The sequence below is a fragment of the Dromaius novaehollandiae genome, chromosome 5 (genome assembly GCF_036370855.1).
Source record: "Dromaius novaehollandiae isolate bDroNov1 chromosome 5, bDroNov1.hap1, whole genome shotgun sequence".
Taxonomy (NCBI): Eukaryota; Metazoa; Chordata; class Aves; order Casuariiformes; family Dromaiidae; genus Dromaius; species Dromaius novaehollandiae.
This window is the reverse complement of record NC_088102.1, coordinates 39598013-39613995: the sequence shown is the minus strand read 5'-3', so window position 1 is coordinate 39613995 and position 15983 is coordinate 39598013. Positions and strand designations below refer to the sequence as shown.

At 45.9% G+C, this 15983-nt stretch overlaps 1 protein-coding gene across 6 annotated transcripts in view; it reads right to left on the bottom strand.

The window, feature by feature from the left end:
- Positions 1-10896: 10896 nt before the first annotated feature.
- Positions 10897-15983, bottom strand: part of SMOC1 (SPARC related modular calcium binding 1) — a 133124-nt gene continuing 128037 nt past the window's right edge. For 4 of the 6 annotated variants that reach the window (XM_064512521.1, XM_064512516.1, XM_064512519.1 and 1 more), the window contains one exon: positions 10897-14044. In XM_064512521.1, the coding sequence (XP_064368591.1) occupies positions 14028-14044 (17 nt within the window). In that variant the 3' untranslated portion in view covers positions 10897-14027. The remainder of the gene's footprint in view (positions 14045-15983) is intronic. The other 2 variants (XM_064512520.1, XM_064512517.1) reach the window with 1 other exon arrangement.

The following is a 15983-nucleotide window of genomic DNA, read 5'->3' as shown; positions in this document are numbered from 1 at the left end:
CATCCTGGCTGTTTTGCATATAGGAGCTTTTGCTGCTTCATTATTTGGGGCGCTGTGTTGTCATCATCATTGTTCCTTACGCTTTGTTTTTCCTGTCAGCTTCGCGTCACAGTCTGTAATAAAAGCTGCTTTCCTTTTTCCGCAGCCTTCTTGCTTTGCAAGGCCCATGTCTCGCCTTTCCATTTCCATTCATACAGGCTCCCTCTTGCATCCCTCACAATTCCTCGCCGAGGCGCCTTCGCTGCTGTAGCTGGCTGAGGCTATAGAGCAGCTTCACATCCAGAGGGAAAATGCAGTGGTGGCCAACGGTGCTACTTTAGTCCTGGCGATCAGCAGGGCAAGCTGGAAGCGGCTCGCGGCAGGGAGCACCGTGACTGCCTGGGGCTCACACCGAGGCTGCAGCCGCTGGGGCCCCCACGCCGCCGCGCCGCTCCCTGCTGCTGCTGAGCGCGCCTGGCCCCAGGCTGGGTTTCACTGGGGAAGCCGTTTGCCTCGACACTGGAGATGGGGCAAGATGGCGAGGCACGGCCGTTGTTTTCCTAGCAGATGGCTCGGCGTGCTTTGCATCACACTCTCAGAGACAGACTGTGTGCGACGGGCAGGTCAGAGTGGGGCCTTGGTGTTGGGAGGGCAGGATGCAAAGCAACCACCCCCCGCACCCACGCTCATGAGTAAATTTGAAGTGCCTCATCTACTCCAATCAAAATCAGCCCTCAGGTGAAAAAACAGTTGTATAAAGAGAAGTCACCCTTTCCTGACCTCCTCAACACGAAAGGGAATCCTACGTACAGCCAGTGCTATACCGCTGCCTTTCCCAGATACTGGTCACCCAGTAGTCACCACTGTCTGCTTTTTTTTTGCACTTGTATTTGGGTCCATGACCCCAAAAGCAGCGTACAAAGGCCACAGGACACTGTGGTGGCCTTTCCAGCAGACCTCAAGTGAGAAGTGGCCTCAGAAGTGGCTTTTAGCAGCAAGTGGGTGTTGGTGCAGTGCGCAGCCCTGGTGGGAGCAGAGCCCTGTCCAGGGATGGGTGCTTTACTGGAGGGGATCACTGCAAGGTGGAGGGGTAGCAGGGAGTCGAGGGACAAGGCTAACCCATGGTGCCAGCGCAGCATGCTCAAGCAGAGAGGGAAAATATATGGGTTGGGAACTGTGCTGTGGGAAACGCAGCCCCCAGTGGAGCTCGCTGCGGAGAAGCTGGCTTCTGCACATAGCTCCCTCACACCAGCCAGAGATCTGGCAAAACCCATCATGGTCTCAAGAGGGCCAGTCTTCCCTGCTACCTACTCTCCCTCTGTGTCTGTTCCGCTCTCCAGGATAGCCATGTCAATGCTATACACCGGCATCCCCCCATACCCACCAAAAGCACTTCAGACAACAGACACCACAGAGGTGCCAAACACCATTACCAACTCATTAGCCTTTATGACCAGAGGGAGCTGCATTTCAGGGAGTGAGGACAGTCTGCCATGTCCTCACAGCCTCCCTCAGCCTGGGAGCATCCCTGCGATGAGATGGCCATTGTTTTGTTGAATTCAACAGGGTTATAATGTCCCTGCAATGCCGGCTGGAGGGGATAGGTTTCATGCTCTTTCCCTGCTCCTTCGTATTGCTCCTGGGAGAGCCAATAGCACTTAAGTGCTTCGCAAGGGATGTCCAGTCCCTCAGGGCTGTTACCCAGAAACTGTCTCGGGCTAAGGGATGCAACAGAGATATGACCTCTGCTATTTCCCATGTGTTGCCCTTTCGGCTGTTTCATGCTCTCCAAGAGCTGTCAGGCACGGCAGTGAACATGCCGCTCCTGATGGTGGGGGTTATGTGCACCGACCACTGGACTCCAGGGATAGAAACTGAACCATTGCCTTTGACTTCAGTGAGTGGGCTGGGGAGGGGTTAGAGCCGCTTTTGTAAGTGTTTAGGAGTGCTGTGGTGCCTTTTAGGTCTGGCTTGTTACCACCACTCCCCCAGCACTTGCCACAGAAACATCCCAGTCAGCACAGGTGTGGAGGCTCAGGTGCATATCCGAAGGGTGCCATCCCGGAGGGAGCTGTATTCAGGTGTTGTACACAAGTAAAAATTAAACATTCATTAATTACAGCTGTGGAACAAAGGTTTTAAGTCAGGGATGAAGGGCAGTTAGGGCTTCAGCTTTGTTACCTTTTTGATAATTATTGTTCTGTTGGTGTGATCATGGCTCTTCTGGCATGAGCACAAATAAACACAAAAAAGTTCTCACTCTGTTATTCACATTTCCTCTGATTCCACAGCTGTGGCTATTGGATTGATCCATAAATCACTTGTCCCTAGTATCAAAGGACCCCCAGTGCCCCTTCCCAAAGCAGCAGTGCCATCTCACCTCACAGCACCATCTGCAAAGAGAAGCCCCCCATCAGCTGCATGTTCTGCTTCATGCATCCTGCCCCCGACCACGGTGGGCTTACGCCTACCCCATGCCTTCACTAGCCGGGTGTCTCACTTTGGAAAGCCATTTCAGAGGGCACCCAGTACTGTAGTACCTGGACTCTGGTGAGATAAAGTGTGGGTAGCAAGACCTTCGAGGCATGACCATCATCCAGGCCTTAAAAATGTGACAGAACGGATGGTAGTGGAAGAGCTGCCAGGAGGATATGTCGTCCTGCTTGAATGTGCCACCAGTCAAAGCCACGATGGCTCAGTCCATGCTCTGTCACCTGTTGAGTCTGTGTTGTTAGCTGGAGGCATTCCTAGTGCCGTTCACCTGCTCTGGCTTTCTTCTGGGGAAAAAACAAACAAGAGCTTTTCTGGGTTAACGTTATCAGGGAAGCATCGCAGCCCCAGCTTTGGCGCAACAGCCAGCCAGCACGAATGGGAGCAGCAGGTGCTCGACCTGGCCCACCCTGGCCGTCAGCCCTCGTCACCATGAATACCCTCTGGAGTATTATATGGAGGGAAAAAATGTTTTTTAACGACCATTGTCATTTGTGTGTGTGTGTGTGTCTGTGTCTGTGTCTGTGTGTCTGTGTGCCAGAGGCAGCCAGCTTGTTAAAAATAGTGATATTTGTGACAGTGCCACTTCACACCCAACAGAGAAGCGTGTTCCTAACTTGTCTGTGTGGGGGGGAGGGGATTAAAAGGACTCCCAGCATTTAAATGAACTATTTAAAATACTTAGATAATTGACACCATGAGTACATTTATGCAGCTCTCTGCTGCAGACTGTCTCTATAGTGGGCAGTCTCTGTGTCCGCTGCGGGGACGGGTGACTCTGCCAGACAGCTGTCACTGGAGACCGCAAGGAGGGTTTGTGTCTCCAGTGCATGCAGTGCACCCTGTTACAAGCGTTCCTTGCGCACGGCTGGAGGAGGGAGGGACACAGCTGTCATGGGCCTCCAGCTTTCCTTCGGGATTTTACAGCAGGGCTAAATCTGGTGGGAAACAGGTTTACAGCTTTGCAGGACTGCTGCACTGCCAGTGGGCCCGGGAACGCTGTTTCTGAGCAATGCAGCCATGGGAACGGAAAATAGCTTCTGCTGTGTGACAGCTTTGGCTCACTGGTGCCCTCCTCAACATCTTTGTTAAGGCTGTAATCAGCTTCGCACTGACAGCAGAGTGCTGACCACTTTGTTACCTAGTGAAAAATATAGTGTGCAAACCTTAGAAGAGCAGCAGTGGTGATGGAGTGAATTTCCAGGTTTACAAATAAAAATCAGCAACCAGTCTGAATATACTCAATACAGGGTCCATGGAGAACCTAACTGTCAGGCTTTTAATTTTGCCCTAAGTGACTCAGAAATGCTGTCTTCTTATTTCCCCTCCTTCTCACTCTATGTAAAACCCACCCCTCCTCATCATGTGGAGATGTTTTTTAGGATTAGTGATTAGGTGTAGCATTACCCCTCCTGCATTTTTTTTTAGTAAAGCCAGACCACAGAGGTGTTCCTTCCCTTCCAAGATTTCTGGGAAAGCCACCACCTCAGAGCAACTGCCATCTCTGACTGCTGCCACCAGAAATGAGCCCAGGATCTGTTCTCAGAGAGGACGAGTGCTTTTTTTTTTTTTTTTTTTTTTTTTTGGTCACTACTTTCTCTCTGAACATAGGTCTGTGATCATATTTGAGGATAGTCTGAGTTCTTCAGCATCCCAGAAAACCTGTTTTTTATTGAAGTTTTATTGAAGAAAAAAAGAATGCAGGAGAGGAATGTCCTGATTTCTCATTGGTTTAAACATAAGGAGCTGTTGACACTCCACGTGGCTGTTATGAAAAACAAATACAGAGACTTCCAATCCTTGCCTTGCTAAAAAGCAACACAAAATTGCATCCGAGTTAAATGTTCTCTTCTGTCCAGGAAATGCAAAACAAATCTAGCCAGATCTCTAGCTAGAGGGCTTGTTCTTCTCACAGGTGCTTCTATCTGTAGTTTATAAAATTGTACAAAAAGAAATAAGGGGCTTTCCAGGACATAGCACAGCCCTAACAATGGTGCACTTGTGTGAGGGTTTTGTGTTAACTAATAAAGGTTCCTTGCCCTATATTTGAAAGCTTATGATTTCTTAATTGATTTATGTAAAAAAATCTCGCCCATAGTCAGGCATGTGTTTGGTGTTGCCAAACACAGGTAGATTCACACCTGGAATTTGAGCAGTGCTTGAACACACTAACTTGGAGGCAAGTGTTTCTGCCTTTGCCCATTACAGCCCAGTCCAACTGGGTTGCATGTGCCAGCTGCACACCAAGTTTGCATTTACCATGCACAGCCCATAGCCTCCCTCCACCTTCCCTTCCTGGGTGCTCCATTTGAACAGAAGTTGTGTGGACAAATCCCTTGCCTGGCTTTGGTTCCTGAACCTCAGAGGTTAAGTAATTATACATGAAGAAGTTTGGAACAGCAAATGGCAGTCAAATCCAGGGACAACACTTGAGATTTTTTTTCCAAAGTCCATACGGAGCCACTTGCCTACGTACATCTCCATTGGCTAATGAACATGGGAGGACAGGGTCTGAGTTAGGGACACCACTTGTCTTGTCAAGTCATCTGGGGAAGGAGGATCTATATCAGACGTCATTTTGAGTTCAGGCTGTGCCTATGTCTCTTGCACCTTGCAAAGCAATATAGAGAGTGCCAACACCTCGAGCAGAGGAGGTTGCCAGGAAGCAAACCAAGGCATGTCACAACAGACCAAGAAGGGATTAAGCCATTGATATCCCAAATGAAGGGCTTGATAAGGCAAACCCGAGGGCTTTTCCCCTGGGAAAGGGGTTTCCCCCTTGCCCACCTGCTGGGTCTGTGCTTCACCTTGAGCTGTGGAAGGGCTCCCAGTGTGCAGAGGCAGCAGCAAAGGGTGCTGGGTGTTCAGAGCTTGGGTGTGTGTTGCTGGCACAGGGCATGGCTTTCAGTCACACTCAGTCTGGCAGTAGTGTGGAGCTTGCCCCTACTGCCAGCAAGAGGAACCCTCAGCCCCCACAAATGGTAGGAGTCTTTCTTTCCATCACACTGGAAAACAAGACCTTTCTTTGCACTCATCTTGAGGTGATAACCTTTAATGGCTTGTTGGTCTCACGCACCTTGATCAGGTTGCTGGACAATGTTTATTTTAGATGCAAATGCCTTTTAACTAAAGGTGAAGTTCTTCTGTCGACCTCCTCTAACTAGAAAAAAAGCTTCACATAAATTCGAGCAGCACAGATTCTTCGTTCCCTGCACAGAGAAGCTGGTCCTCTTCAAAGGGCCACAAAGGGGCAGTGACAAGCTAACATTGCCAGTACTTGCAAAGAGCAAGAAAAAACAGAGGTCTCATAGGGAAGGGACTTCATTTGGGATGCTATTATATTGAACTGCTTAAATAAAGCATCAGCAGAGCATTACTGACCTCCAGGCAGACTGTCAGCCTGAGGTTTAAAGTCCCACATTCCCAAATGTGGGACCTGAGAGTGATATCCTGCAATGCTTCCTGAAGGTGGGTACAGTCATAGGAGCTCAGCTCCATCTCCCTGCCACACACACCTCCTTCCGCCTGCTCAGAAAAGCCCAAACAATCCTCCAGAAAATCATGGCCTGGGCTTAGACATGGAACCTGTAGATATGACATGAGGTTGATCAGTTAATTACATTATCCTGTGTGTAATATTGCACTTACTTACATCTGAGGGTTCACAAATGTCCCAGGCAATACTATTGCTGTGCTGTTCGTGTGGCAAGCTGAGCGGTAGCTATGGCTAAAGGAAAAATCATGACCTTCCTGCTACTTGTTGCTAGGGATGCACTGAGAATTTGGCCCAGTTTGAAGGATGCAATGAAAAATAACACTGGTCTGAGGAGTACTTTGAAACTGGTGAGAAATTGAAGTAAAGAATTAAACCATCCAAGAAAGTTTTTTTGTTTGTTTGGTTGGTATTTTTTTTTAGGGTGTAAAATGCAAAGTGATATGTTCCCTGGAAGAGGTCTCTGCTGTCTAAGAATAGGCTTGCATTGCAGAAACACTGGTTCTATTTGTGTACAGAACTTTTTTGTACAACTTGGGTGTGTGGAAAAATCCCAGCGCAAAAGCCCACATGGGGGTCCTTGGTCTTCTTGGCACTGAGGCATGCTGTACAGACCACCCCCGTATCTTTACCAACACCATGGCTGTCCAACAAGCTGTTAAAAATCTTAAAAAGATTACATTGCGTCTTCTCCTTCAGTAGCCCTATGGTTAGAAAATAACAGTAAACATAATTTTTTTTTTATTATTTTTTTTTGGCCCTGCTAATGCTTTTCTTTCTTGTTTTATTCACAGTGGTATGGAAAACATCTGATCACTCTCCTTTTTATATGAGCATTTTGTATGCGGGAAAATCCTTCAGGTTCTTTCCTTTCTCCTCTTTCAGCTTCTGAACAGTCTTTTCTGCTGCATTGCTGCTCATGCATTCTGATTTTGTGTTTGTGCATTCAAGTCTGGCATCCTCATGGCAGGTTGTTGCATGCTTCCCTGCTGAAGCTCCTCCTGTTGACTTGGACTATTTCTTCAATTTATCAAGCATTCTGATCCTACCCTTCATAGGGGCTCTGAGCCCCTCCCAGCTGGATGTCACCTGGAAATTTTATAACACAGCAATTTCCTAAAGCCATTGATGAAAATATTGAATAGAACTGGACCCTGGACAGACACTTGAAATATTTCACTGGAAAGCTCTCCATGTCTGACACTGAACTCAATGTATAGTGAGTCTAAATAGGTTGCATTTCTTCAGCTCACTTATGAGAATATCTTCTGGGACAGTGCCAGAAGCCTTACCCAAGTCAAGATATATCACATTTCCTGGCTCCCCCCCAGCCACAAAGCCAGTTATCCTGTCAAAGAAGGGAAGCAAATGTTTGATACGATTTGTCCTCAACAAAACCTTAACAAACCCATATCAGCCATTTTTTTACAAACTTGCAAGTCTCTAAGCAATTACAGAATAATTGTTCAGTAGTTAACTCTTCTAAATTTTCTCATAGAGATGTTAGGATGGCAGGTCTATAATTCTCTAGGTTTTTCATCTCTAGTTAGGTGATGTTTCTTTGTCAGCCTTAAGTCCTCTGGGATCGCACGTGTATTCTATGATGCTCCAGAAACGATACACGAGTCAGAAATACTCTAGCCAGTGTTTTGAATTCTCTAGAATGAGCTTCCCCAGGTCATGCTTCCATTCTGCTCAGTGATCTGAACATCATTTACCTTGCTCTTTCTTCTCATGCTGGGAGTGTTCTTTTTCCCTTATTACTATGAATTACACTAAGTACTTGTCACAATTACCTTTTTTTTGTGAAGACTCAGCAAAGAAGGCTTTAAGCACTACAGCTTCCCTTAAGTCACAGTTTCAAGTTATATTCCATGTTATAACAGTCTTCTCCCTCCATGTCTTTTAGATGGCTTGCTAGTTATAGGTACTTTTAGGTTTTAACCTTTCTGATTTCATGCCTACCTTCTTATGCTTTTCCTCTATTTTGAGCCTTGGCTAAGTGCCCTTGTTTCCATGTTTTGTATTATTCCTTTTCAAGCCTCAGGCTGTTAAAGAGTGCTTGATTCCCCATATTGATCCCTATCTTTTCTCCCTTCATTTCCTTTACAGCAGGATAGTTTCTTACCGGGACTTTGACCCCCCCCCAGTGCTGTCATCACCTCTCTGATCTCTTTTATCATTTAGAACATCTGTTGACAGATGCTGCCCAACAGTTTGCTGAATTCATTAATATTTGATATTTTAATCTTCTGGAGTCTAAGTATTTTAGATTAACTCATTTTACAAAGACCAATTGCATTTCAAGCAGAAAAAGCTTGTAACAAACATCTGAACACTTGAAACACTCATAGCAGCTCAAGGGATGCAAAAATGCATGTTCAAGCTGGACTGCAGGTGAACAGATCCAATCTCAGCCACCTTCACACAGCTTTGTCTGTAACAGCCTGCCAGCTCACTGTGAGAACATCCAAGTCACTTCAGAAATAGCTCCATTTCTTCGGCCAAATGGTGTGTCAGCTCTTTTCTGACACAGTGAAGTCAACAGGGATTACTTGTGCTGTCCCAGCCAAAACCATCATGACTAAGAGATAGCACTGGTCCTCTGTGCAATGCAAAGCCAGAGTTTCACTCTATAATGGGGCACCACACATTCAAACATTGAAGTTTTTATTGCTTGAAGCACAGTGTCAAGCTACAGCAAACTGAGGTTGATGGTCATTCACAGTTCTGCGTTCTTCATGTATCAAAAAGCAATGAGCAATGATCTTGTTTGTACTGGGATTGAATTTGTCTATCTTAATAAGGTGACCTGAATCCACTTACCTTACAAACTTCTGTATCTTTCACTGAGAAACTACTTTTAGTTCCAAATCAGGGCCAAATAGTTCTGAACTGGGTGCAGGAGGGGTGGACTTGCTATCCCTGCTGGCACCAGAGAGGGGAGGCAAGGTGTGGAAAGCACAACCACTCTGGGAGCCACAAATACCTGCCCCCTCATCACCTGGTGTGAACCTCCTGTGCCGTCTCCCTGCCACACAAAGCAGGGTAGTTCAGGCAGGGAGCAGCGAGCCACCAACTGCCAGTGCCTTGTCCTTAAGGGGATGTGGACTGGCTGAGTATGCAGGAGGGGCACAGCTCCTCTGCCTGGGCTGAGAGCCAGAAGACCCTCAGCTTAGTCCTCATGCAGTGAAGGAACAACATAATGTGGAATAAAAGTTCACTCCTGTTTTTGCAGGAAACGAAGATATATGTTTGTGCTAAAACACATAGCACAGAGCTGATGCTGTTTTCTGAACAAAAGCTAGATGCTTTCTGGTGTGCACAGGCAAGGCACCCCTAAAAAACAAACACCATTAAAATAAGAAAGCAGGCCCTCAGATCGGCAGAATGCATCATTGCGTACAAGGCAGCCAGCCTCAGGTTTTCTGGCAACCACTTCATGGAATATACTTGCTGTTATATTCCCAGTACCTGAGGGGGTACGTTTTTTAAATCCACTTTGTTTTCAAGGTGTTTTCCAAACTAAGGAACACCACTTCTGCAGATCCTGCTGTCCAAACTAATATCAGCTTTTGGAAGATTGCCAAGCTATTTTGCTTGAAATTGCTTGTACGGGCCAGCTGCTGAGAAGTCAGAAGGTCAGCATTCTGCATGTGGATTTTGTTAGCTATGTCAAAGATAAGGCAGGGGGAAAGGCGGGAGAGAAGGACAAGTCTTCTAGCAATATCACTGTTGGAAGCAAAGGCAGAAGCAAGCTCTTTTTAATGCTTTCCACTTCCTTACAGAACTACTGCACTGCCAGGGGAGCGAGGCCTTTTGTAGGGCCTCATGCTGATCCCAGAAAAGGAAAGCACAGCAGAAGAATTAGCATTTTCTTGAAATTCTTTTATTTTTAATTATTTAATTTCAAACCTTAGAGAACTCCAAAAATGACATCTACTGCTTCTCCCCATCCCCATTTTGTTATTCTGGTAATAAAGGGGAACTAGCTTGGTTTGCCAGTTTATTCTTGATAAATCCAATGTCACTCATCTTCACATTTTCTCATGAATGTTTGCAAGGCTTTCATCAGTGGCAATAGAATCCCCTCTACATACCTACAAACACACCACCCCATTGCCACTAAAAAAGTGGAAAACCTCCCTTTGGGACTATCTATACCCATGTAATTCCTCATCCTTTGATGTGTAAAAAATGAGTTGGCTTGTTATTAATTGCAAGAGATTTACTTGTAAACAACTGGAATGACAGACAGTGATGAGAAAGCTGGTCATATCCACTTGATGGGAAAGGTGTGTGGCCTCCTGTTACAGGCCTGGCCCTGCATCCTCCTGTGAATGTCATCCCCCGTAGCCTAGGAAAAAGCGTGATTTATACTAATAGATGCTTCCTAGCGTGCACTGTTGTTCGGCATTTCTGAAGAATGAAATGTTCTGGACAACACCTAGAGGAGATCATTCCAGGCTCCCATGCAGGGAGGCTTGACCTGCAGAAGTACAATCTGAAGTCTCAGGTAAGAGGGTATGAGGAGACAAGGAGGCAGCAGCCCTGCTTCCTGCTCTCCCTTGTTTAGGGAGACTGTGGCTATGAGATCCCAGTTGGCTGCAGCTTCCACCTTCAGAGCTTACCTCTACTCTCCTGCTGAAGCTTCAGAGCCTTTCAAGACAGCCTGGACAGATTCAGGCACCTGTCATCAAACCACAGAGAACAGCACTCCAGGACATTTCAATTCAACCTGGAGGCTTACACACGACAGAGAAACCTCTAAGGACCTCAAACCCCAACCAAAGACTGACACAGGCCCCTGGGAAAAGGAAAGTTCCCTTTCTCTCTTATGGCACTACCTAGGCAACAGTCTGAATATGACATGAGAGAAGGAGGGAAGCTCTGTAAATTAAGATTCAACAAGAAACCACCACAAGACACTGGAACAAAAGTTATCTATTTTATTACAAAACCAAAATCAAACAGATGCCTTTCATTCTAACAAACAATGCCATAGGCAGAAACGTGCTAGGGCAGGGTAAGTTCAATATAAATTTTATCTTGCACTTGAAACAGTTCCCCTCATTTCCCCCCCAAAAGGCCATGGAAAGCAGTGCCTTCACACAAATGAATCCCATCTTACTGCAGTTCCCTCCAACTCTCTACTTCCCTGGACAATCAGCAAAAAAAGGAAGGCTTTTTGCCTCTGGCAGAAAGAGCAGATGACTTGCACCGTGGATCCCTGGTTCTCTTCTCTGTTGCAGCTGCTTTCACTTTAACTCAGCATAGCTGGAGGGGCCCAGGAGGACTTGTAGGGGGAGGAGACACATGTCCAGGGTCTGTTTTCAGGTATAACTCAGACCCTATCCCAGCTTCAGCAGGATGCTATTGATGTGAGGCAGAGCAGAACACACTTGCCATCTCCAGAGAAGGACATTTTTGATCATACCTGCCTCCAGCCAGGGGGACTGGCCAGTTTCTGGCAAGAACAGCAGCATGAAAAGAGAGAAGCTGAGGCATTGCTCTGTGCTGACAATGAGCACGTCAACAAGCACAAACTGCCTGAACAATGGATTGGATAGGGTTTATGAATCAGGACCAGGATGGTCTGTGTGAACTTCCCACACACAAACACAGAACAAGTAACCTAACTCCTGTCCAGACATCACACAATCACGCTGGTTGGGCCTCACACAAGTGTTGCCAGAAGCTGCTCCGAGGACTGTGCAAACTGAGCAAGTGAGGATGCTGTGACCCAAACTCCTCCCATAAGGACAGAAAGGGAGACAATACAAAAAAAAGAAAAAGAAAAGCCAGAGCTTTTAATTCCTAAAACTAGCATCTAAGGAAAAGGTGAGTTGGTTTTTTTATACAGTTGAGTTCACTCTTCCCTCCTGCAATAGGATTAGTGAATGACAGGGACATTTATAATTATATACTAAACCAAATCATTTCAACACACACAGAACACATCCTAGGTATTTAAAAGAGATGATGCAATTGAGAAGATAGGAGGTGGTAGGCCACAAAAATGCATCTATTGTGTGTGAGGAACCATGAAGATCCAGCAGCAGGAGCTGCTCTTGTTAAAGAGGACAGTTTTTCTTTACAATGTGCTGGTGAAATGTACACTTCAGAGGTCACAAGGGTGTTCTCAATCATGTCAAATGCTTTAATCAGTTCCAATCTACTTCCCAGAAGAAGCGTTATTATTACTATTAAACAGTTATTTAAAGATTGTTCATTTTCTTAAACTTTCAGTTTTGGCAACATGGCTCTAACTTGCTGTATCAGGACACTCCTGCTGTGATGTGTTTCTGTCATGCTATCATCACAATGACATCCCACAGCACGAAGATGCTGTGCCACAACTTCTTTTACCAAAACAGCAAAGCCTTACAGGGCAAGCCCTGTCTCTACAGTAATGCAGTGCTGCTACAGGCAATTGCTGGAGTGATCCCATATTAGCATGGCACGATGCCATCTCTGACTGCAGGTTCTTGGTCCAGAGATGAGTGGCACAAGGATTCCCAGGTGGGAAAAGGAAAGCTGCTCTGAACATCCCCTGCAAGTTGGCAAGTGCTGCCAGAGGTTGGAAACAGACAAAGCAGAACACCATGCTTCCCCTCACACACGACCCACTCTGCTCAAACCTAGGGCAGCTAATATGTGTGTCCCCACCCTACTGTGGATTCTACAATTGCATCTATGATTAAGTAGGCAATAACTTCAGAAGAAACGGCTGGTAGTTGAAACAGTGCCTGTGGCCTCCAAGAGCAACAGGCTCTTCAATCCAATCATTCACTGCTATTTTAAAGTGACACTGCAGTAAAAAACACAGGAGGTACTGATTCCAGAGAATCAGGTGAAGGATACTGTAAGCTAGACAGGCATACTATTGAGCAGGAGAGGAGCTTGGGATTCACAACCAGCAAAGGCAAGAACTGTTACGGCAAACAATCCTTTACCAGTGAGCACAGCCCAAGCTGTAGAATTGAAACACACGTAAATCAGACTCTCAGGGCTCAGCAGCATGATTGTGTCTTTCTGCACTGACAAATATGTTCTTAGCTCTCCAGCAAAGCAGTAGACAGCCTGATGCTGTTTTTAGCAGACTTCTCAATCTTTTTGTTGTTATACATCATATAGCTGAACACCTTGTCAGGGAGGAAGATACGTGACTTCATTCCGTTGACTCTGCTAGGACCTACAGCTCCCATGTCCTTACAGCATTAGACTCCCAAGACATGGCATATATTTGCTAAGCATGTTTTCTAAGCCTGGACAGTAATGCGTTTGCAATTCATTTCTGCCCAAATTGCAACAGGTGCAGAAACTACCTTTGTATTTCCTTAATACAACCCTTCTCTGTGCCTACTTTAAGCAGCTCTGCAGTGCACCAATAATTAGGTGTAATCTGTGCTCTCTCAAAAATCCAATGCCTGTACATTGCAAATGGCTTTGCACTTAGAACCGATAAGGTTCAGCTGCTCCCAGGAAGCATTTGCTATCTGGCTGTGGCACTGTGTGAACATCTGTGAACACAAGTCATTCTGATATGCTTGTTCCTACGTGCATGGGGATGTTAAGGAGATCAGTCTGCAAATAAAAGATGGCTTGGTGGCAGAAATCATTGCATTACTGTAATCCATTAAATGCGAAGTGTCCCTCTAACAGCCTTCAAAAGCAAAGGGAGGGACAGAACAGTGACTCCAACCCCTGTACAAGACGACTGTACAATTTACATATATATTTATATACAGTATATAAAAATCTTTCTTTGAGTCCCAGTGAACTCAATTTTAAGTCATCAGTAGCTGTTCCAATTTTAGAAAGTCTTGATCCTGTCACTCCCCCCCCTCAAAGTATTAGATAATGGCATGGAGAAAAGATTAAAAACATACCCAAACCCAAACCAATTATTAAAAAGTGCAAACGTTCTGGGTGCCCCTTCTGCTACGTTGGATGTTGCTGATGCTGCATGCTTGCTCACAAGCAGCAAGGTGTCTGTCCGTCTGTTGCTGTATCTTTCTTTCCTTTGGGGTTGGCTCTTCCATTCCCTTCCCCTCTTCTGCTCCTACACCAGGCGGCCTACTGAAAAAGATGGGGTAGGCAAAACACACACACACACACACAAGCAGGGAAAAGGGAGGGAAAGGCAAATTAAAACCAAAATGGTAGCCAATTGAGGTAAGATACAGTACAGCCTCTGTTGCGACCATGGCCCCCAGAGGGCTGGGATCCCAGAGTAAGCTGTGAGGCTAAAAACAGCGAGGGGCTAATGAGACAGCCTTGCTGAAAAAACAGTGTTGAATGAGTCATACAGAGCCCTGGGGACTGATGTATTTTTAAATATAAACCACCATTCTTCCTCCCCCTTCTTGGGAATGGACACACAGTCTGGGCAAACAACTGGTCCAACATCTCTCCCACTGCCCTTCCTCCTGCTATGGCTGATGCAGAATCCCACCGATTTAAGGCAACTGCAACTATCGACCCCCTTGAGCAGCAGCCAGCTAGCTTCCTTCCCTGACAGGCAAGCAGGCCTTCAAGGAGGAAGGAATTCAACGAGAGCCTAAGCTGCCTCTCCTCATCTCTGCAAAGCCTCCCTGCTCAACCATTCTTAAAGATCTTCACACACCATGCACACTGAAGTCCACTGTGCTACTGAGGGGATACTTGGAGCAGGGAGTTCCAGGACCCTGCTAAGCTATTATAGAGTGTCCCAGTAGAGGGTACAAAGTCAACGCTTTGCGAGTCAGATGAATATGCACACCCCCCACGCCTGGTTCTTCAGAAAGCTTTTAAGTCCCTCATCAAAGGCTCTTAAAGAATCAAAGCTTTTATGTGATCAGAGCAAGCGCTCTTGGTAGATTAATAAGAGGTAAAAACACGATGAACAGAAGGCAGAAGTACAAATTTGGCTTTCACAAAGGAGAAAGTCTACCAGAAAGGCCTCACTGGGATCAGTGCTATTTGACATGCCCTGCCACAGGAGGTGAATACTGACAAATGCAAAATTATTCAGGATAATCATATCTGAAATTGACTGCAGAACTTCTCTCTCACAATGCTCAATGACTGGGTCATAAAAACAGCAGATTAACTTCAAGGTCTATACATGCAACTCAACACATGAGTTGGGGAGGGAGGTGACCTGCATTATGCTAAGGGACTCCGAGTGACTAGGAAAGAGTTTGGAGCCATGGCAGACAGACACGTCTTGGAATGCTTCCGCTCAATTTTTAGTGGCAGTCAAAAAGAAAATACATGCTCAGAACTGAGGACACGTTGGGAAACATCACTATACCAACGCATAAGGCTTAGCCGATCCTTATCTTCAGGTGTCTGCTCAGCCCATCTCAAAAGGAACACGTAGCAGGACAAAGAAAGGTACCAGAAAGGTAAGAAAGATGGGGCAGAGGTATGGGAAGGCTTCTATCATTAAGCAAATAAACAACTTAGGGCTCTTCAACTCGGAAAGATGTCTAAGCAAACATATGTTGGAGGTCTATAAAATAACAGGTTGCATGGGAAAGATAGGTGGGGAACGAGAGCAAGAACTACTCACTGTTTCTCACTATAGCAAATGAAAAGCACCCAATGAAACCAATGAGACAGCAGGTTTAAAAGCAAAACAAATAAAAGTTGTTCTTCATGCCTGCTATAAAATATGGCGGAGACCAGACCTTAACTGGGACAGAGAAGGAATCCTCATGCAAAATTGTCCATGAGGATAATGCAATGTAAATACAACAAATCACTTGCTGAAAGCAGGAAGGATAGGCTAGGAGAATGTTCATCCCACAGCTCCTCTATCCTATGCTAATTCCTTAGCCATGTACTATCTACCAAAGCTGAAGAAATGGTGCTGGACTTTGAGCTGATGCAGCAGGGCTGTTAATATGTTCCCACCTCTTATGAACACCCTTGGGTTCCAGCTGTTTCTATATTATTATTCGTAAACACAGAAGAGCAGGAGAGCATGAATTTTGGGATACATGTCTATCATACAAGAAAAAAGAAACAAACA